Source organism: Argopecten irradians, chromosome 1 (genome assembly GCF_041381155.1).
Source record: "Argopecten irradians isolate NY chromosome 1, Ai_NY, whole genome shotgun sequence".
Lineage (NCBI taxonomy): Eukaryota > Metazoa > Mollusca > Bivalvia > Pectinida > Pectinidae > Argopecten > Argopecten irradians.
Genome location: NC_091134.1, coordinates 12,859,157 through 12,880,772, shown reverse-complemented (window position 1 = coordinate 12,880,772; position 21,616 = coordinate 12,859,157). Strand labels below are relative to the sequence as shown.

Genomic DNA, 21,616 nt, shown 5'->3' with positions numbered 1-21,616 from the left:
ATAAATATATACATACCTTCTATGATATGCTTTCTTGATAAACCTTTTTCGGTCTCCGCTCTAAAAGAAATGATAAACATATTTCAATTAAACAAATATCAAACATTATGAAAAGCAAATGGGGGTGTTTATCATTATTAATTTTTGATAAGTCTTATTTTCAGTTTAATGTTTGACAATAATGTGGTAAAGATAGATATATACTAATACTTACTTTCCTCCCCAATATATCTTTGTTGATATGATGTAACTGGATCGCCTGTTAAAAAAACACAGTACCATTAGTCTTAAGTTACCGTATTCAACCCAATTGGCGTCCATGTCCCTATAAACGCCCCTCCCGCTTTTTGAGGCCTTGATTTCAATTGCCCACGCATAAATAAAGACCAAAACTACACAAAACTGTCTAGATTTGCAATAATTATGTCTTATTAGCACCTTTTCAATTTTTTAAACGCCCTGGGCGCTGATTGGGTCGAATACAGTATGTTTTAAAAACAAAACTACCAGGAGGATACACAGAAGGTTGTATTTATAAGTAAGTGATCCTAAACATATTTAATATACTCTTACTCTTGTCAGAAATGACCCCTGTGGTGCATGTAAAAGCCTATTTGTTGTGTTAGCATTGCCTGGCACTCAGGTCAGACTATCCTGTAAGTAACCTACAAAACTAAAATCTAAGTGCAACACTGAAAGTTGAGCTATTCCAAGTAATGCATTATCCTTGCTGTCTGTTATCATTTTATTTGTAGAAATAGCAGGAAATCTTTTAAGATTTGGGTGTGGATAGATTGGGAATACATTTGGCACTTTCACGTTGGGTGAGGCTGCACTATACATGCCAATGATAACAAATTATCCTTTCAAAGGTATACATACTGATCAAATTATATAGCAGAATTGAACAATTTTACAGCTGCAGGAAATTAAAAAACTAAAAATATCAGGAAAACAAGTTTTGCTTTTCTTTGATATATACCTCCATGTCTTTTTCTTTAGAAGTTTTCCCAGTAAGATTTCTGCCCTGAAAAATACAAAACAAAGATAATTAAATCTGTAATATTCAATACTTATACATTCCAAACTGCAAGACAAAACCAATTAGTAAAATGGAACATAAGGTCTTTGTTACCATTGCATAAGGAGTTAACTGGTTGGGGGTGTAGGCCATATATTCTAATATAATTGTTAGTCTTTCTTCAGGTAACAAATAACCGTCCAGAAAATAACTTACCGTGAAATGATAACTGCAGAAAAGTCTTTTTTTTTTAATGTTTTGTTTACATCATCAATGTTTTTTCTTGACCGTGCTTTTGTTGATTTTTTATTACATTTTATCATAACGTACACTAATCAGAGGAAAATAGATGCATCAGACATTCACTCTCTATAATTAAAGCAGAAGAGAACAGGTACTCTTAGGGTATTTGAAATTAAATGAGACTTTTATTCATTTCAGCATAGAATTAAATGCACATTATTTGAAGCATTTCAATTTGCTGGTCACAGATTGTCTAAGTCTCATCAATTTTTAATTACAGCATAATAAGGTTTTTTTATTGAAAATACAATGTAGGCCTCTGAATACGTATAAGATTGTATACAGAGGTTCTTGTATTAAAAATCTACTATATGCTAGGATTATCTCCCCTTGTAGCATTTGGTTGGATATATCACTGTCAAATCAGCAATGTTTTTTTTTCTCTTTTTTTTAATCCCATTATAGGATTTAAGAAATCAAGAATGTTCTAATACAAGCCATTGTCCAATGGCTGTATCAAAGTGTTTGCAGGCAAAAGTGGGATTCATATTCATAGTGGATTCGTTTCAATTTTAGGATTATGGACCAATGTATCTAATTTGTTATTGTAGCCCGATCAAATAAATGAAAACCGTACGTAGATATCAGTCCTCAGACAAACGTTATTGAAGCAGAGCCATATACAAATGTCAATTTTATCCAATTGCATTCTTTCTCCAAGCCTTGTGAGTTTGTTTATAAAAACAGAGAACGGGTCATGCCTCTGGGACATAGTTATTGGAAATCTCGGACCAGGAGAAATAGTAGTATTGATTAAACATTATAGGCTGGTCAGGGAATATTTGTCTGGAGACCGATTCCTGCTCCGACCTTATCATGTGCCGGTGAAAACAATATCATGACAAACATATTTCATCAGTGATTGATGGCGAAACCATTCCGCCCAGCTCCAAATGATTCTAAGTTCTCCTCCGGGTCAGATTCACAGAGAAGCTTGATGCAAAATACATCAGGGGAATAGATTTAAGCTTCTAAGAGATCTTTATTACACAGATGAATGGTGTCTGGCCTAGTAAACAGTTGGTATGGTTTGATCAATGATACCTGATACAAGAACTAACTTTATGAATTAGTAATGCTCTGTTTGATTAGTATTAATATAGGACATGATATTGTTTGGTCATAGACCACATTGCACACATCAATTTAGCGTGACAATGAGTCTCTAATGCCAGTTATGCCACATATGTTTGTATGGCTGATATATATATATACATTGGAAGTCTGTCTCATATCTGTCATATCTAACAAATATCCAGATAGATTTTATAAATATATATTGTTGATATTCTTCCCTTCTTAATCAAAAATATCAAAACATCTTACAAGGGATTTCTCTATCCATTTTATAATAAATTCTGAACTCTTAATTAAACAGTGTAAAAGGTTTAAAATTCATAAACTTTAATTCAGTAGTTTTTCCACCTAGATTAAAAATAAAAATAAAATGATATATAAAAATATCCATTAAGGTCAGTTTATTTCTTGCTGAAGTATAAAATACAAGTAGAAAATATTCCTGGAATCAGAATTTTATTTTATGTAAGATTATCTCCCCTGATTAGTATGAAATTGTCTACCCTGATTTAGAAAATTCTGATACTAAATTATCTCCCCTGGATGATACAAGATAATCTCCCCATGATAGAAATTCCTTTGGAGATCATCTACAACTAAATTTGTGTTTCATTTATTATTCCTCTAACTTCCCTATCTCATAAACATTTAGTACTAATTATTTTCGTATGCTTAACCAAAATAATTTACATGATGACATACAGTGTATACAAAATACATTGTTTCTTTTTAAATTTTACAGCAACAAATTCAAAAACAGCTAGTGATCATGACATGAAACGAGACCAATGAAGAAACAAACAAATTGGAAAAATCAAAAAAAAAGATCAAGATGGAAAAAAAAACATTTAACAGAGATAAATTCCGGATGTGATCTGCAATTCATCTTCGTGAAGAGAGCTATAAACCAGACAAACTTGTTCTCTATAAACTTTGTTGCTACTAGTGAGGTTCTCTGTGGAGCCAGTGGGTCCAGCCACAGTGTAAACAGGCAAAGACCTTTGTAGTTACCAGCAATGTCTATTCTAGGGGAGCAGGTATAAATATAGCCATAGACGCTCCATCAAAATCTCGTTAACAGGTGTGAAGTGACAGAGTACATGTTTTGCACACCTGGAAAATCTGTTTGCCCAGCTTTAAGGAGGAAACAGCAATGTTGGTATATATATATACCATATGTTTGGATCAGACGCTATAGTGTGGCTACATCGACAAGCCTCGGCTTCCAAGTATTATTAGGACATTCTAGTGTGTGTATGCACTAATGTAAACCTTTGTGGTCCTGTTAGACGACAAAGATCAAGGCTTGGACCGGATAGACATTAGAACTAAATACCCTTGCATAAAACATCAACAGTCACATCAGTCAGATTCCCCATCAGGTGCTAATCAGGAGAGAAGGTGGTGAACTTTTACAGGGACACAGATATGAATATTGTGAACCCAACATTAACAAGATCTAGCTAGCAGCAGACCATCAAAGGTTTACTCGTGACCAATTACTGCCCAAGAAAATTTGTCCAACATATCAAAGGCAAGAAATTATTCCTAGTTTTATCTTCTTGTTAAAGCAGGATATACTTTGCAATTCAACAATTTTCTTGAAAGTATGTGAACTATCAGAGCACTGCAGTGTTCACCAATCTGATTGTTGTACATGTTCTGAACGGTCTTTCAAAACTCAAAAAGAACATCATTAAGTTTATCCCAAATGTTTTTAATTATTAAAATATAGTTCTTAAAGTCATACTACATTGCATCAGTGTTTTTTTTTTGACCTATTTCAAATTGTGACCCAGTAGTGCTATAGATGCAGGTAATAATATTATTCTCCAGTAGCATCACTATTGCCTGTGAAACTGAAGCCAAATGCTTCACACATCATAAATCACCACATTTTGTACCATCATATAGCTTAGTTAATCTATAATAAGGGGAAAACACTACAATCACATTGAAACTATAAATTCAATCTCAAAACAAGAAGAAATTTAGAGAAAGACTTTTTTGAATGAAAAAGCAGACCAGGTGTCTCAGTGTGTACACCATCTGTCTTATGGTATGAATAATACCTTTGATATATGAAACTAAAAGAGACCAGGTGTTTCTGAAGAGTTAGCACCACCTGTCTTTGTATATGATATACATTGTAATACCTGTGCTATATATATCAAAACCCATGTCAAACCCTGATAAAATCCTCGCTTCAAATGGCTATCATCTAATCATCACCTGAAGGAGGTGTGGTTTAGATTCATACGCTGACAATCAATCTCGTCAAAATATTCAGATAAACAAAGACCATCCTTAAGTCTCTTTAACCATACTAACTATTATCAAAGAATACACCAAAAAAGTAATTATAGCATTGGCTATTCTGTAAACAACTTATGTAAAACTCAAGTGCATTACGCAGGAAGAGATGCTTTATATACTAAAAGCCAGGATGTAATTACTTTTTTTATCTATTATACTCAGACGAGGCATATCAAAACAGAGGGAGACATTTTTGTCAATTATGTATTAGTCAAACAAAATATCCCCATCTCGGTGGTTGAATGTGTATATATTTACTTTACATTATCTGTAGAGGTAGGACTGAAATCTATTATCATTACCGCTGGATCAATATCAATTCTCCCACTGGCATCTACATCATAAAATCATTAACTTAAATGCTTTGAAAGCTATTTGAAACATCTTGGGGTAATATTTGTAATTCATAGGAAATATCAATTGCCTGTCAGTATAAACATTTCATTATGTAACCAAACTGATGGTTTAAATAGATCTGTCTGCTGAAGTAGGGGCTTAGCATGTTATACAGACAAGGGAAATATCTGGTTTATAGAAACTCAAAAATAGTTTTGACTTTTCTGTTATCTGAAATATCTTCATACACTTACATACACAATAATGCCCATTACTAGTCAGAAGTCAATATGTCATATTCTGAAAAAAAGATCATCAAATGCAACAGCAAACAAGAGGCCCACAGGACATGTACTGCTCACCTAGCTTATTTGGCAACAAACATTGAAACACAATCTACCATAGATTATGATGCTGTTTCATTCAAACTCACCTATTTAGATAAGTTTCGGAAAGGTTAACACCAGTAAATTTATAGTACCAGTTAATTTATAAGATTCAGTTCAGTGCTAATTATGATTAGAGGCCAATTGTTGGCCTACTTATAATGGACAAAACCGCATTACGAAAGAGGCTTACCTTTTAACTTGGATTATATGCAGGTGAGCTAATAATTTTGCCAGTATTAAAACATCTAAACATTTTTTTTTTGTTTTTGTAACCAACCCAAATGATAAACCAATCTTTTGATTTCTTAATTATAAATGTATAATGATGAAGCAACAATGCAATATTCCAATGGTATCGAATGCTAAACAAACAAATATCATATTCCACTTTCACAATGTGATGAATGGTGATATGACTGCACAGCAGCAATGAGAATAAGGATATAATGTTTTACAGTATATTGTAATATCCGGATATCATGAAGATCTGTAAAGCAGATTGGTGAGAGCGGAGGTGAGCAACATGATCTGAATAAACAACGTCAACAGAGCAGCATTCCCCAGTGCTTGCTTCCAGACTTGTGAATACTCTATGCACAATGTGAAAATGGCATATACACAGCATCACTGAGCTAAATTCATATTTTATTCAAAATATTTATACAAAATTAATTTTTCTACATTTTTACTTAAATTTTAATATCCCCTCCAAAAATCTATCCTGATCAATTCAGATCCTGCAAGTATCCTGCATGCAAGTAACCATGTTATTGTATGTCAATTATTGTTTATCAAGTTGGTGTATCCAAGTTTACAAAAATAATAAAACATTTGATAGATTTCCCATGACCCCTCCGTTCATAGAATACATTTTAAGGCATGCTTAATCAAAGATATAAAAGATCTAAGAAATAGTGATCTACAAAAATGTCCATACCCTGGTGACAGTAATTATCAAATTGTCCTTAAAATTTCTTTGTCAAACATGACTCTATAAATATATACATAGAGTACTGATATCCTGATTTCCAGCTGTTTTGAATGTTTTTTTAATTATCAATTAAAATTTTTTGAAATTTTGAATTAAAATTTTAACATCGAAATATATCGGAATCAATAAAATCAAACAAATTTTTGAAATGTTTGTAATTTTTCAACCATAAAAATGTCTTGCATTAATATCAGTTGATGTTGGAGAAAATATAATTCCTGCATTAAGATTTCAATGTTTTGTTGACTGTGTTTCTTAAAGTTTCTATAAGATAAAACAGATTTATAAGATTTATGATTAAGCTTCTTTACAATAAAATGTTTTTTTAATATCTATGACAAAGTTTCTTTAGGATAAAATGGCTTTACAAGATCTATGATAAAGTTTCATTAGGATAAATGGTTTTATAAGATCTATGACAAAGTTACTTTAAGATAAAATGGATTTATAAGATCTATGATAAAATTACTTCAGGATAAAATGGTTTTATAAGATCTATGATAAAGTTTCATTAGGATAAATGGTTTTATAAGATCTATGATAAAGTTACTTCAGGATAAAATGGTTTTATAAGATCTATGATAAAGTTACTTTAGGATAATATGGTTTGATCAGATCTATGATAAAGTTACTTTAGGATTAAATGGATTTATAAGATATATGATAAAATTACTTTAGGATAAAATGGTTTTATAAGATCTGTTATAAAGTTACTTTAGGATAAAATGAATTTATAAGATCTATGATAAAGTTACTTTAGGATAAAATGGTTTTATAAGATCTATGATAAAGTTACTTTAGGATTAAATGGATTTATAAGATATATGATAAAATTACATTAGGATAAAATGGTTTTATAAGATCTATGATAAAGTTACTTTAGGATAAAATGGTTTGATCAGATCTATGATAAAGTTACTTTAGGATTAAATGGATTTATAAGATATATGATAAAATTACTTTAGGATAAAATGGTTTTATAAGATCTATGATAAAGTTACTTTAGGATAAAATGAATTTATAAGATCTATGATAAAGTTACTTTAGGATAAAATGGTTTTATAAGATCTATGATAAAGTTACTTTAGGATTAAATGGATTTATAAGATATATGATAAAATTACATTAGGATAAAATGGTTTTATAAGATCTATGATAAAGTTACTTTAGGATAAAATGGTTTTATAAGATCTATGATAAAGTTACTTAAGGATAAAATGGTTTGATAAGATCTATGATAAAGTTACTTTAGGATAAAATGAATTTATAAGATCTATGATAAAGTTACTTTAGGATAAAATGGTTTTATAAGATCTATGATAACATGCTGATTCATTCCATATAGACCATTGTGTAAGGGTAACATGACACGCTGAACAATCAGAGGTGAAAATAACAGCCAATTAATCACAAAGACAGAGAAATTGTGTGGTAAAGTGAAAGAGAAATACGAAAACACCGGCCACGCGCACCAATAAACACCTCAACAGAAAAGTCGGAATCGGTGAAGAAAGAGACAGAAATATCATCTCAAATTTAACGAAACAGTCAAAATGGAAAATGAATGAAAATGCATTATAAACAGGTGAATGAAGGAATGAACAAACACTGAAAAATGAATGAAATAATGAATCTGAACAAGAGAAAAAAAAAAGAAGGCATATTCCGTGCATTTCGCTTTTGTGCATTCCAATACCCCTTACCCCTCACAGGCTACCTGCATCTGGTAATAGGCAGAAATAGGGAGCTCGGGATTGTCCTTTTTATGACTGTAAATAAGAAATAACACCTACACATGAAGAGGTCACACACACACCAAAATATAGACTGGCCACCAGACCCTATCATTTTCTCCCCTTAAGAATGTTTCCAAACATATACATATATATACTAGATAAGTTTCCCTCAAGAATTTTTCCACATTTACATACTAAGTAATCTCCTTTAAGAATTTATTCATATATATGTACAAGATTATCTCCCCTGAAGAAATAGATTGTCTCCCCTGAAGAATTGATTCATACAGTACTAGATGATCCTCCATTATTTTTTTTCCCTTACATAGTACTAAATTAACGCCCCTAAAAGATTGTTTTCCGTACAAAGTACAAGATTATCTCCCCTTAAAGATATTTTCCATACATATGTAGTCAATCATCTCCCCTTTAAGATTTATTTCCATACATAGTACTTATAGATTATCTCCCCTTAAAGATTTGTTTTCCATATCTAGTACTAGATTATCTCCCCTTAATTTTTTTTTTCCATACATAATGTACTAGGTTATCTGATCCATTGTACTAATACTTAATTGTCTCCTTTTTATTGTCTTTACATTGTATTATAATTGACAAAATGTACAGACAAAAACACGAAAACCAATTTAAAAGATAACTTTTATATTCAAGATACTGGGAGCCAGTCTAAACCAAAGTGTAGCAATGTAGATAATTGGTTTGCATTCTTATGTTATAAAAATGTAATTAATATCATTATTTTAATTCAGTCTCAGACTTAAAATCAAAAAGATATAAATATTTCAAGTTTTTTAGAATGTCTTCTTGATAATAGTGAAATTTTGGTAATCTTTTATCTTTTTTGCAGAACCAATTTCAAACAATACTACACAGAAGAGATGAATTGAAGACAGATTTTTACTCATAACCATCAAAACCAACAGCCGTACAAAAACACCAAGCATGATACAGTAGAGAAACCTCAGGTAACATTAAACCAAATCTGATCTTTCTCTGGTGAAGATTTCATCAAAGTGTTCTGGATAAAGTGTATTATTCAGATAACTAATCAAGCATGATCCTATGACCCAATTGTTTCTAATAATCCAATAAAATGCAATAATAATATATCATATTTAGGTCATAATCATACAATAAAAACAATTATGTTCATTAAATATTAAAGACACAATCACTTTGTTGTTTTCAATTACCTCTGAAAACATTTGAATTTCAAACAACATGGGCTGCAATCTATTTCTCAATTGTTTTCCACTGAAACTCTCAAACATGAAAGAGAAATGTTTTCAGTGCCAGCTGATGCCGATCAGTGTAAGTATTTTTAGATATATAAATTTGGATGTAGTTGATAGACTCCACATGGCGAGGTTACACCAGTATTGTTCATTCACTATACATAACTCTTGTGGTACAATATGGACTCCACATGGCGAGGTTTTATTGTAACACCAGTATTGTTCATTCACTATACATAACTCTTGTGGTACAATTTGCAATCTTCGTTTTATGATAATGATATCGATGAGCCCTTTATTATAGAGAAAATTCTTCTAAGTATCCCAAAGCAAAAAAACTAAGCCATTCAAATAAACTTTGAACTCTCTTTTCCTGTGTGGTGAAATAACAACTCTTAAAATTACTATTAAATGATGTAGAAAATTAAATAAAACATATCATAATTGGCATAATTGCATGTTTTTCTAAGGTTTTGACATGTATATATATGCATTCAAATCATTTTGCAGCAAAGAACTCAATCAGCGTTTCTTTTCAAATTATATTTACATTTTCATTAGAGCATTGACCTTTAATGACCTTCATTTTGTTGCCATGGCAACAGAGGTTTTCAAAATTCTTGCCATAATGTTATTCAACATATATGTGAAAACCATTTTATTATCTATAACAGTTTTTAACTAAATCTGACATCATCTAATTTTGATCAAATGGAAACTATCACTATTTGAAGTCCTTGCGTTTCAATTAGCATGCAAATGTGTTGTCCTACATGACTCAAAATCTTCAACAAAAATAGACAATATCTTCCTTTCAACTAATCATGATCAAAAGGCTCTATGATGTTTCCAAAGCTGATGAATTTTTACAAAGCTGTCAACACAGTGTCTGTGATCTCTTTTAATAAAAAAAAAAATGAAATAAATAAAGTTGATGAGAATCTGGCAATTAGAACAGCCTCAAAACTACATCCATGTTGGAATTTAGTATCTTATGTTTCCCCTGTTAAAGAATGGCTTTCACTCCTCCAAGTCTGTCTTGAAATATCATCAACTTCAAGACATAACGATGCTTCATCTCGACTAATTCATTTGTACAATAATTCTATACGAAGAAGCTCCTAAATGAGATTCAAATGATGAAAACCATATGCCCTACCATCAATCAAACTAGCATTGATTAAAAGTTAGTTAAAGACATGCCAGTATGATCCACGGTTCACACCCATGTGAATAAAACTGAAATATTGTTTTAAAATTTAATTAAACATTACTAAAATGCAGACTTCATTATTAAATTTAGACTCGATTAAAACCTGCATGTCAAATTTCTAAAACAAATTGTGAAGCATTTCAAATATGATGGCAAAGAAATTTGATTTACGATCCTCAAAAATTCTGTCAGCAAAATATCACATCTCCTATCCTGCTGAATAACTATGTATATGAGTAAATGCAAATTCCTTGGTCAATTTCAGAAGGAATTCATTGCAGTAAGCTGCAGGGCTCTCAATAGTACCATTGCGAAAGGAGCAATTTGCATATGAAATATTTTTCAGCATATGATCTAATTCTCTTGTAGATAAAAAAAAGTCCAAAATGGCTTAAATGGTTATCCAAGATCCCAATTGGTTATTGATCTTATTTTTGTTATATAATTATACACATCTAAGGTCAAAGTCATTCAACAAACATTTTGCTTCAATAATATCCTGACAACCCATAGTTTTGGTTGCATGGTTGAAATAAATTCCAAATGTATATTTCAGAGAAACCACAACTGTGACAGGTTAAAAAACATCTCTGATTCCTCAAAATGCTTTATGTTAATATGGCAGAGATACACACATTAGCTTGTGTACATGAAAAAGCTTTGTTTAGAATATAAAAAAAAATCCAAGGAAATTGAGATTCAAAGCAGCAGAAACACTACACTCCAGTCATGTACAATTACTTAAAGAAAAACAACATTTATGATAAACACACAAACAAATAGCAACAAAAACACAAAGGACAATTATTTCAATTCTGTGTTTCTTCATTTGAAGAAAAAAATTATGTCTTGTCCTGCCAAATTAATATGAGGTACGTGAATAAATAATATTTATCATAATTTCTTTTTGGGTGACATTATTTAATAAATAATAAATCAAAAGAAAAGATTTAATGTATTATAAGGTATCTTTGGAATCATAAACGACGTATAAATGTATCTTATATAATGATATTTGTTTACCACAAGATTGAATAAAACACTGAAGCATGACATTAAGACAATAGAATTAATGAAGGAAGAAAAGACAATGTTTAATGCCACTCCTTCAAAGTGTCACTTACTTTCCAGCAGCGTACACTTCAGCAGTGTCAAAGTAATTGATCCCACTCTCGTAGGCTAGGGTAAGGATTTCTTCAGCTACCTTAAAAAATGAAAATAAAATAACCTCTTCAGGAATATGGTAATATACAAAGGCAAAGGGTATACATTTATCAATTTTGTTAATGATGAACTACTGTTTTCATGTCTTGTGTTCAACTAGAAATTCTCCAACACATAAATCATCCACCTTAATAATATGGTCAGATCATGGATATTAATCCCCTGCAGATTTGTAGACCAGAATATAAGGTCCAGTAGTAGAATGTCTAGACACCTCGACCACTGTGCCACAGGGGCGTGATTTAAGTATCAAACTTGATTCAACTTACTATGAAATTCCCCATCTCTTGCCACCAGTGGCAGATTAAATCATTTAGCTACATCCATATGTATTGGTAAAAAAAAAAAATCTGGTATTCTATCACATTAAGCATGTGACATTAGAGTCATTGCATGTGCACATGGCTGATAATTATAAGTTAATATAATTAAAGTTAATATTAAGTTAATATATTGTCTGATATTCTAACCATAATCTCTATATATATGGGCTCTGGTGACTGACTAATGCAATAATTAAAGTCTTATGTTCTATCAGAAGTTCTTTACATTTTCGGCCATGTAGTGGTAAAAGTGTCAGATACTTTATCACAAGTTCTTTACATTTTTGGCCATGGTGGCTAAATGGTTAAGGTGCCCGATATTTCATCACTTAGCCCTCTACATCTAGGTTTCTACAATTCCATTGACTAAACGGAAATGTGGTGTTATGTATACCAGCAGATATTGTTGGACAATATAGTATCACATCTTTAAAGACCATTTATCTTCGTAATATTCATTGAATTTAAAACTCCAGGAATATTTTCAGAACTTTATTTTATTTCATGCTCATGTATGAATCTTGAAAATATTCTCTAAATCAAGAAAATCATTACCACCAAGACACTTTAAATACGAAGCATTTAAATGCAATTGAAAAATAAATGGTATAATGAATTAAAGTGCTTTGACAGTTTAGTTCTATCAATTATAAGTTACTTGCTTTTGTGTACAAGTAAAACTGTTTCGGGTAAATGATGACTATTTATAAATCTTAATGGGAGAAAATGACATCAGCAGCTACAGATCTTGTACTAATAACAGAAGAATGATCCGACATTTGTAAACTTACACGTTTACCTGACAGACCTCATTGATATCAGATCAACCTTCAAGTACTACAGAGAGGTAAAAGTTATTTTCAGAGCGTGTACTAATTACGGAGGAATGGTCAGTATTTATACAATCTATGTACACACAGTACAACCAGATACATCTTTACGTTGGTAAAGAAGGCAACATCCAACTGGGCCAATGACTTCTGTCTTTCCCCCTGCCAAAGTGACAGCAACTCCACATACCATAGATACAAATAGATTAACCCAGATCTTTAAAGGCCACCTGAGCAATGGCGAGAATCCAGAAGAACATGATCTATGCTTAAGCGTTAAAAAGATGTATGAGAGATGTTAAAAAGATATATGAGAGATGTTAAAAAGATATATGAGAGATGCAAGCTTAATATCGGTCTATTTGATCATTATGTTACGAATATTCGCTGATTACGTCTTGATTCAGTAGTTATTCTTGCCCTTTTTGTCTAACATCACCGTAGAAGCAAGTCAAGAAATCTAGGGCAAAATGGAATGGTTTCCATGGTACCTGATATATATGCATTGATTATTCAATTGTTGATTTAGATCAAAGTTAAAATAGGCCACATGACAAACTTAATTAATTTCTTGTGAAGTAACTAAAACAAGGAAAATGAAAAACATTTCCTATTTAATACATTAATCATAAAAGACATGGGTGATATTGATATTGTCCATTTCCTGAATTATTTGTTTGAAATTAAGCAGCCAATTTACCTTGATTTGTTAATTGTTTCAAAAATCTATAATGTGCATTAATACATCTTGTCTAAAATTCTTTGTTTAGTGCTTTAAAAACTTAAAGAATGATAGCTAAACTGCACGGGTTGTTGCAAACTGCCATATGCATAAAATGCAGCTTCTGCATAAAAGATTTTTTGCATTATATTTATATGTAGCAATAGAATTAAAGGTATCAGAATACCATTTGGTAGAGTCAAGCAGTACTTAAAACAGACATCATTGTAGCTGACCAAAGTTACCCTTTTATCTTCTAATTGTTTAATAAGTTTAACAATAATTTAATAGTTTAAGATATTTCATAGCTACAGAGATATGACATTTCTGGTAGAATATTGATGTGGATCGATGTGGATCATTTGGACCGAGGTATGTAATACTAGAATGTCCAAGATACTTTGACCATCGATCGATGTGGATCGATGTGGATCATTTAATTGGACCGAGGTATGTAATACTAGAATGTCCAAGACACTTTGACCATGCAGTTTTCACCATAAAACAAAGCTAGCCCAGATGTGGAGGGATAATATACAGAACTAAGACATCTCCGGTGAACATCTCCCATTCTAAAAGATCACTATAACTTACCTCATCTGTGACTTGGCCTCCAAATGTTACCCATGTCCCTGTAAAACATACAATTTTTTTTTTTATTTTCAAGCATTTATATTTCTTACATCTTGTATGAATGAGTATTAATTATTCAAAGATAATGCACTATGTCAACACCGTGCATAATTACTGTACAACAGGCCCCGATTTCTCGAAACAAAAGTGCAGACTTAAGTCAAAACTTAAGTTTTTCTCCTTATGTAACTTATATGAAAATGTGTGACAGTCAGTTTTTGACTTTAGTTTGTTTAGAGAAATCGGGGCCAGATCATGTACATTGTACCTTTAGAGAAACCTGAGGGCTTAACTTGCAACTGATGCCATGAACATGGAGCAATCTTTCTACAAAACTTTTCCAAAGGGGAGATAACTTCTATTTATACATGTATAATGCTTGTGTTAAGTATGTATAAAATTGTATTTCAAAACACTTTTAATACTATAGTAAATAGCAGATAAACAAATTTCTTCTTAGAGATTTTTAATCTTGCTAAAACATATACTAGGGAAACTTTATGTTAGAAGTTAAAATAAAAGAATTATGGTAAGAGTATAATGACTGTCATTATAGAATCAATCATGAGTTGGTTGTCTTCAATGAATTATCTATATAGACGTGGAATAATCAAAGTATACATTAGATCAATACAACATATACAGTTACCCTGACCAGTGTCAGAAACTTGTTGAACTGTATTTGAACTTGTGTAGCTGTATATCATTGTAAACAAAATTTTAAGTATCTGGGACTTTCCATTGATCTTCTACTACATTTATTCTGTACATAGCTTATAGAGTACACAAAAACCTACTTTCCCACCAGATGTCGAACAATAGTGCAATGGAGATTTAATGTGTACCGGCCAATGAAGCTGAGAATCCTCCAAGAACTTGATGGGAGTTTCTCTGAAACTGTTGCTTTGTGTGTAGTTCCTATTAACCACTGCTAATTATATAATACATACACAAACCACATGATAATCTTCATTAACCATGACATTACAATGCAGTGTTATAGTGCTACAGCTACTATCACACAGCACATCACTGTTATCTGTTCCACAAAAAATATACAGCTGTCTTCATTTGTTAGCGTTACAACTGATAGTCATGAAGATCTACATTAAATTTTAGTCATAAGTAACAAAAAAACAGGCAATCATCAGAAAGCGCCTGACTGTCACTTTAAGGGCAATAACACCCATTCCACATTAAAAGATCTTTTAACGTATTAAACGATCTTTTAACATAAGATGGCTGTTGTTGTCCTTAAAGTGACAGTCTAGACCTACAGCGAAGCTAACTATCAGTATACATATGTCTTTCTTTCTAATTGCTATCTAAAAAAAGTTGTCTATCTACAATCATTTTAATAAACATCTACATTTAGCCTGGATGAATTGCAACAAATAAAGGGACATCCATCAGAATGAGCCCCACTGACCCTTTTGAAGTATCACAAGTCAGCTTTCTCCCACATTATAAACCACTTATACAATTCCATCTGGGCCGATTGAGGCAATGATTTGAAAAAGTTATCATTTGTTTTTTAATTTGATTTATAATTAAAGGTTGTATATATGCATACATAGTATACATGTATATGATGCCCATGCGAGTTTAAACTTCAGGACCATCTGGACCGAAATGGAGTTTCTACTATAAGTGAGCTTTAATTAAGCTACAATGTAATGTACAGTGTAACTGAATGTGTGCAAGTTTGCACTATGTTAAAGATATATTTCTGTGAGAATTCATTTAATTTAATTTATCTTTATGATGGTAAAGGATGATATTAGCTTAGACTCAATTAAGTTTTGCTATCTATCCATGCTTTATAAATCATACACCTGGATTTCTCAACTTAAAACAATATTAGAACAGCGCAACTACATTAATATAATTTGGACTCATTTCCCTCGAACATAAATCAGTACTTATCTTTATGAAGTTAATAGAACAAAACGTCTTTTCTTAATAGTAATGAACTCTACCTTTATAATTAACTGATACCAGGTTTGTTGGTGATTATGTATATAAAAAATGCTTTTGAACTTCATTTGAAGACAGGAAATTCCCTGAATGCCTATCAAGGCTGTTTTGTACGAGCTAACGATTTATGATCCTACAAACACAAGGAAATGTTGATAGGAACAATTATGCTACTGTAGAAACAGTCTGTTATATATGAACTTAACAGACACCTTTTGCAGGACTTAAATTGTCTTGCTAACTCAACAACTATATAGCTAGCATAAACATTATACAATACACAGAACAGGCACGGCCAGATGTAAATGTATAAAATCGTAAAAATGTCAGACATATAAACTAGCAGGCACACTGTGTAAGAGATGTAAATCTTAAGTAAACTTGACAATCACTGGGTTGTAAAGTTACAGAGTTATCTGTTAAAGCTATGTAACATAAAAATGGTTATGTATTGTGAATGTAACAACAATATCAACATATATATATATATATATATGTATCGCAGAGAATTCTCCAACAGATCTAGAATTTGCTCTACATAAAGACGAAGTACAGCTACCTGTATACCAGTATATTTTAGATACTCAATCATTCAAACCAATACTGATATTTCGATGATGTATTGTTTGGTTAGTGGTTTTTCTCCCAGTACTCTGACTTTCCTCCACCATCCGTTTAAAGTGCTATCCCACTGAGCCATACAACAGGCAAATCCTCCAGTAAGTTACTTTCACTTTACTAACATATTACAGATAACCTAGTTATCTTAGTTACTCTGATACCTTCTATATTTGGTGCTAATATAAGCAGAACTTGAATACTAATCTTTTTATTGCCTGATATATAATTCAAAGACCAACAGTGACGCAGTGTCAAGGGACAGATATATCAGGAAATAAAAAGTTGCAAGGAAGAAGTGAAAAGATATTAGATCCCATTTCATTAGCAGACACAGTTTATGATCATGCATTATGAGGGCAGTGGGTACAATTTTCATCCCCTACCTGCTGTTTCGTGCAATATTATTTTATCGTATAGGTGCAATGTGCATGCACAGCAGATTTTCAACATTAAAGCTAATTAAAATGAAAACCTCTGCCTCCGAAGAAATAATCAATATCTTCACAGGGCTGCCTCTGTAATCTAGCATGATTTCCCCTACGACTGTATATCAGCAATATTTGCCAGTAGTGCCTTCCGCTACAATTACACGCTACCTATAGATATATAAAGGTTCAGAGCCTTCAGGCCAGACAATGTAATTAATGGTCAAGGTATGGTACACAGGTAAACTGTACCTCATAATCAATACTGATGATGTACCTGATGGCTGTCTTAATGATATTGTGTCATTACACAGGTAGCATCATTAGAGCAACATCACTGATTCAATATATACCAAAGCATGAAGAAACAAATCAATAATTTAGTGCAAACATGAGAAGGTTGAAGCCAGCTAGAACACAAACACAGTGTATATAACTAAGTATAATAACTTATTTTTCCACCCAGTATTAATAAGTGGGAGACTAGGACAATATCAGACAGACACATATAGAAAATAAACTATAATGGCAATCACTCAGGATGAACAAGGGGAGACAATTTATTTTCACTCATTGAGCATTACATTACAATCTGCAGCTTGCTTATAACATGCTTCTAGCAAAACAAGAATTCCATGGAAGTGGATGTGTCACCTGCACAGCAATTTAAAACATCATATAAAATAGTTATTTACCATTGAAAATATCGTTAATACCTCAGTGAAGTTATGAAGTCAAGCAACTCTTGCAAATATTGACGGATTTTGACCAGTATCAAACCCATCTGAGAGCAATACACCAAATTTAGTTGAAATTGAACAATAAAAACTAGTTATTGAGCGGACACCATGGATTTATCTGTTTGGACAATTTGAAAGTCTCATAACTCTTGCAAATATTGACAGTTTTTGACCAGTATCAATCTCATCCGAGATCTCATTGATATAAAGCAACATACTAAGTTTGGTTGAAATTGAACAATAAATACTAAAGTTATCGGACAGAAACCGGTTCCCGGATGCACTGACACCAATGCCAACATAGTGTTCCCGGATGCACTGACACCAATGCCAACATAGTGATACTTATATGTCACGCTTGCGTTGCAGGCGACACAAAAAATCATCAGAAAGTCTTTGACATTTCAAGTTTTAACCGAAATTAAGACATTTTAAGTAAAATTTAATTTAGTGTAAAAAACCTGAATTTTGCTGTTCTTATATTCCTAGTTCCATAGAATCCATGATGGAAATGAAATTTTCAGATCTACACAATATCTTGTCTTACAGAACATAGAAGCATACTTGTGTACTGTACCTTATATAATTACAGTCTGAGACCTCTGCCCTGGTGAGTGCATGACCTTTATACACCTACAAAAATAGCCAGTCACTGATGAAGACTGACCACTGACTCTGATTGGTTTGACCTTGGACTCTAAACTGACAACTAGACCTTGTTACAAATTATCATTCTACATTATCTCCCCCTAGTTTGAAACTAAGATTGCTTTAGTCCCATTTAGACCATAAAAAAACCTGGACATCAACTGAGATCTTAGAAATGACCCTGTTTTCCCCCTTACACCAGTACCATTATACTAGTGTAAATAACCACTCTAACCAGACAATCTTAAAATCTGGCAATAAATCGTGATTACTATTATTTCGTAACATTATTATAGTTTATTTTCAAAGATAATTGCATGCTTCAATACCTAGCTATTGGCACTAGACTGTGTTATGTATATCATTTTAACCCTTGTAACATTTAAAGGCCCATTACAATAGAGGAATGCTGACACAGACAAATGACTTCTGTGAGTGATCGTAGGGTTATTTAAAGATTTGTTGAAATGTATGGTAGACCTCCTGACATTTCCAGGCAAATACTCACTCTCCAATATGGGTCAGATAATGGTATATATAGCTTTAGACTTGCCCCTTCCTTAGAGTGAAGGAGTAGAAAGCTGACATTTACAAGTCGAGACCCTCAAATGTGGGTCAGATTCTGTTTTAACCTGTCAACATGTGTTAGCTTTTAATATACAAATATCCATCTTGATATTTTTAGGATATTTAGACTATCATTAGCTAAGACTCTAAAAATGTAGGTCAGACCACGATTTCTAAAAAAAAATTAGTGAAAAACTGATTTAAGTCAAAATTGTTTACATAATAACAAAACGAGAAAACACTTAAGTATCTACATAAGTTTGCATTTTTGTTTTGAGAAATTGGAGTCTGATCTTCTTCAAATGTCTATGTAAGTATTTTGTAAAGCTAATGACATTTTTTAAGTTTAAGTCTCCTAACTTTTTAAACCTCACAGCATGCATGTAAAATGTAGGAGTCCAAGTGAACATGTAAAATGTAGGAGTCCAAGTGAACGGGTGGTTATTTATTGGTATAGCCATCATCTCTGGGTTTCGAGTTGGTACACTAACCAGTTTGGTAGTTTTTCTCCAGGACGAGGTATGCTCTCTCAGACTTTGATGATCCACTAGCTTAACCTGGTACAGAACGTCCTTAAATGGTTGTGGCTGTTGCTAAAGACATTAAGACATACCCGAAATGTAGGTCCTTTCCTATCCCTCTAATGTCTACCTATAACCCTTAATTAAACCTAATCAACCTGACGTTTTGGGTGCATAGACCCCTAAAAAGTAGGTCAGATTACCACACTTGTCTACCTGTAGCCTTGCATTACACTCCACAACTATGGAATGTACTATAGGAATCCAACAAATGTCAAGCCTAATCAGACTAGTGTACATACACTGATGATGCAGACAAATTTACATCAGGCCAAGGCTGGGATAGACAATCAGCACTATAGAATTATCATTGTAATCAGGCCATGGTCAAAACTACAAAGTGTCACAGTCCTGCCACAACCATTATCCATCTTGAATCGTCAATGCCAAGTTATGCTTTCAACATTTTCTGATTTGTTTAATAGTTTCATTCAATGAAGAAAGATTTCTTCTCTGTCAGCCCAATATCAAAGCCTAATATTCCGTTTCTATATCCCAGGTCTGAAGGTCACCATGCAATCGCATGTCTTCTCCTACCAGTATTAATTAATTGAGTCAATTAGAATCGGTTAATTAATTACAATTTGAATGAACTAGTTGGTTGTCTGTTTCTTCATGTTCCCAAGAGAGATCTGGGCCTACACAATGCAAGCTAGGAATGATTTTGCATGAAAGAAACAAATAATTAGGTGAACGCGTATTTAGTTTGGTTAAATATTGCTTAACCCTCTAAAATAAAACATTCTTTAATTTGAAATTCAAGTAATTTATTGATTGTAAGATGAAAATAGTAGTTTTAGCTAAATTAATGAGCTAAACAAAGCTAGATTGTACCAACTTATCTTTTTCATACCAATTTTAAATCTAAGACAACATATATCACTGATTAATGAGTGATAGCATGAAAGTAAATACATGTATACTGGGTCCATGAAAAGAAATGTTATCTTCGAATCTACACAATATTATATAACTCCATCATTCAGAAAGAAAAAAAAATCTGTTTTTCACAAACATTGAACACCATATAGAAGCCTAACACAAAAGCAACCTGAAAGTCATTTAGAACAGCTAGAGGACAAAAATCAATGGCCGCAGACCATCTCCATATATGTATGGCAACCCGGCCACTGTTTGTGCAAGTTAGTGGAAGAAAAGATATATATCTTCCTTTTTATACTGACATAGCAAAATATAAGGCAATCCCAGCGAGCTCCGAGATCTATCAGTGGGTCTCCGCGGTCCTCATAGAAAGCCATTAGAAACAGTTACAAAGGATGAGATTTATACGGATTGCTTAAATCAGTTCGGGTCTGAGAACCTCGACTCGTATCTCACAGGACAGTAGACACGAAATGTCAGCATTTTTTTCTGCAGACAAATTCCTGTGGTGCCACCATTACCAATACAAACATTCAGCCAAAATCTGGAAACACGTGAATAAATTATGCATCAACTCATTAAACAAAAATCATTACCTAAATGACCATTGTGAAAGAAAAGAAATTGCTGAAAGAAAGTTTAGAGTTTATAATGTTTGACTAATGGATCAATTGTTATTTATGTCTGAGCAATCATGCCCACATTAACACACTTCTCATCCCCATCAAACCACATCCCACCCCCTGAAAAAATTAATTCAGTACACATACAGTGGAACTTGGTTGATACGAACTCAGATAATTCGA

General features: G+C 32.4%; 1 protein-coding gene across 5 annotated transcripts in view; it reads right to left on the bottom strand.

Annotated features, from left to right (window-relative positions):
• Window positions 1–21,616, bottom strand: part of LOC138318055 (voltage-gated potassium channel subunit beta-2-like) — a 55,561-nt gene that overhangs the window by 15,022 nt on the left and 18,923 nt on the right. For 4 of the 5 annotated variants that reach the window (XM_069260127.1, XM_069260136.1, XM_069260146.1 and 1 more), the window contains exons 4-9: window positions 14,331–14,368; window positions 11,763–11,842; window positions 8,137–8,202; window positions 983–1,027; window positions 215–259; window positions 17–60 (exon numbers count right to left, since the gene is read on the bottom strand). In XM_069260127.1, the coding sequence (XP_069116228.1) occupies window positions 17–60; window positions 215–259; window positions 983–1,027; window positions 8,137–8,202; window positions 11,763–11,842; window positions 14,331–14,368 (318 nt within the window). The remainder of the gene's footprint in view (window positions 1–16; window positions 61–214; window positions 260–982; window positions 1,028–8,136; window positions 8,203–11,762; window positions 11,843–14,330; window positions 14,369–21,616) is intronic. The other variant, XM_069260154.1, reaches the window with a different exon arrangement.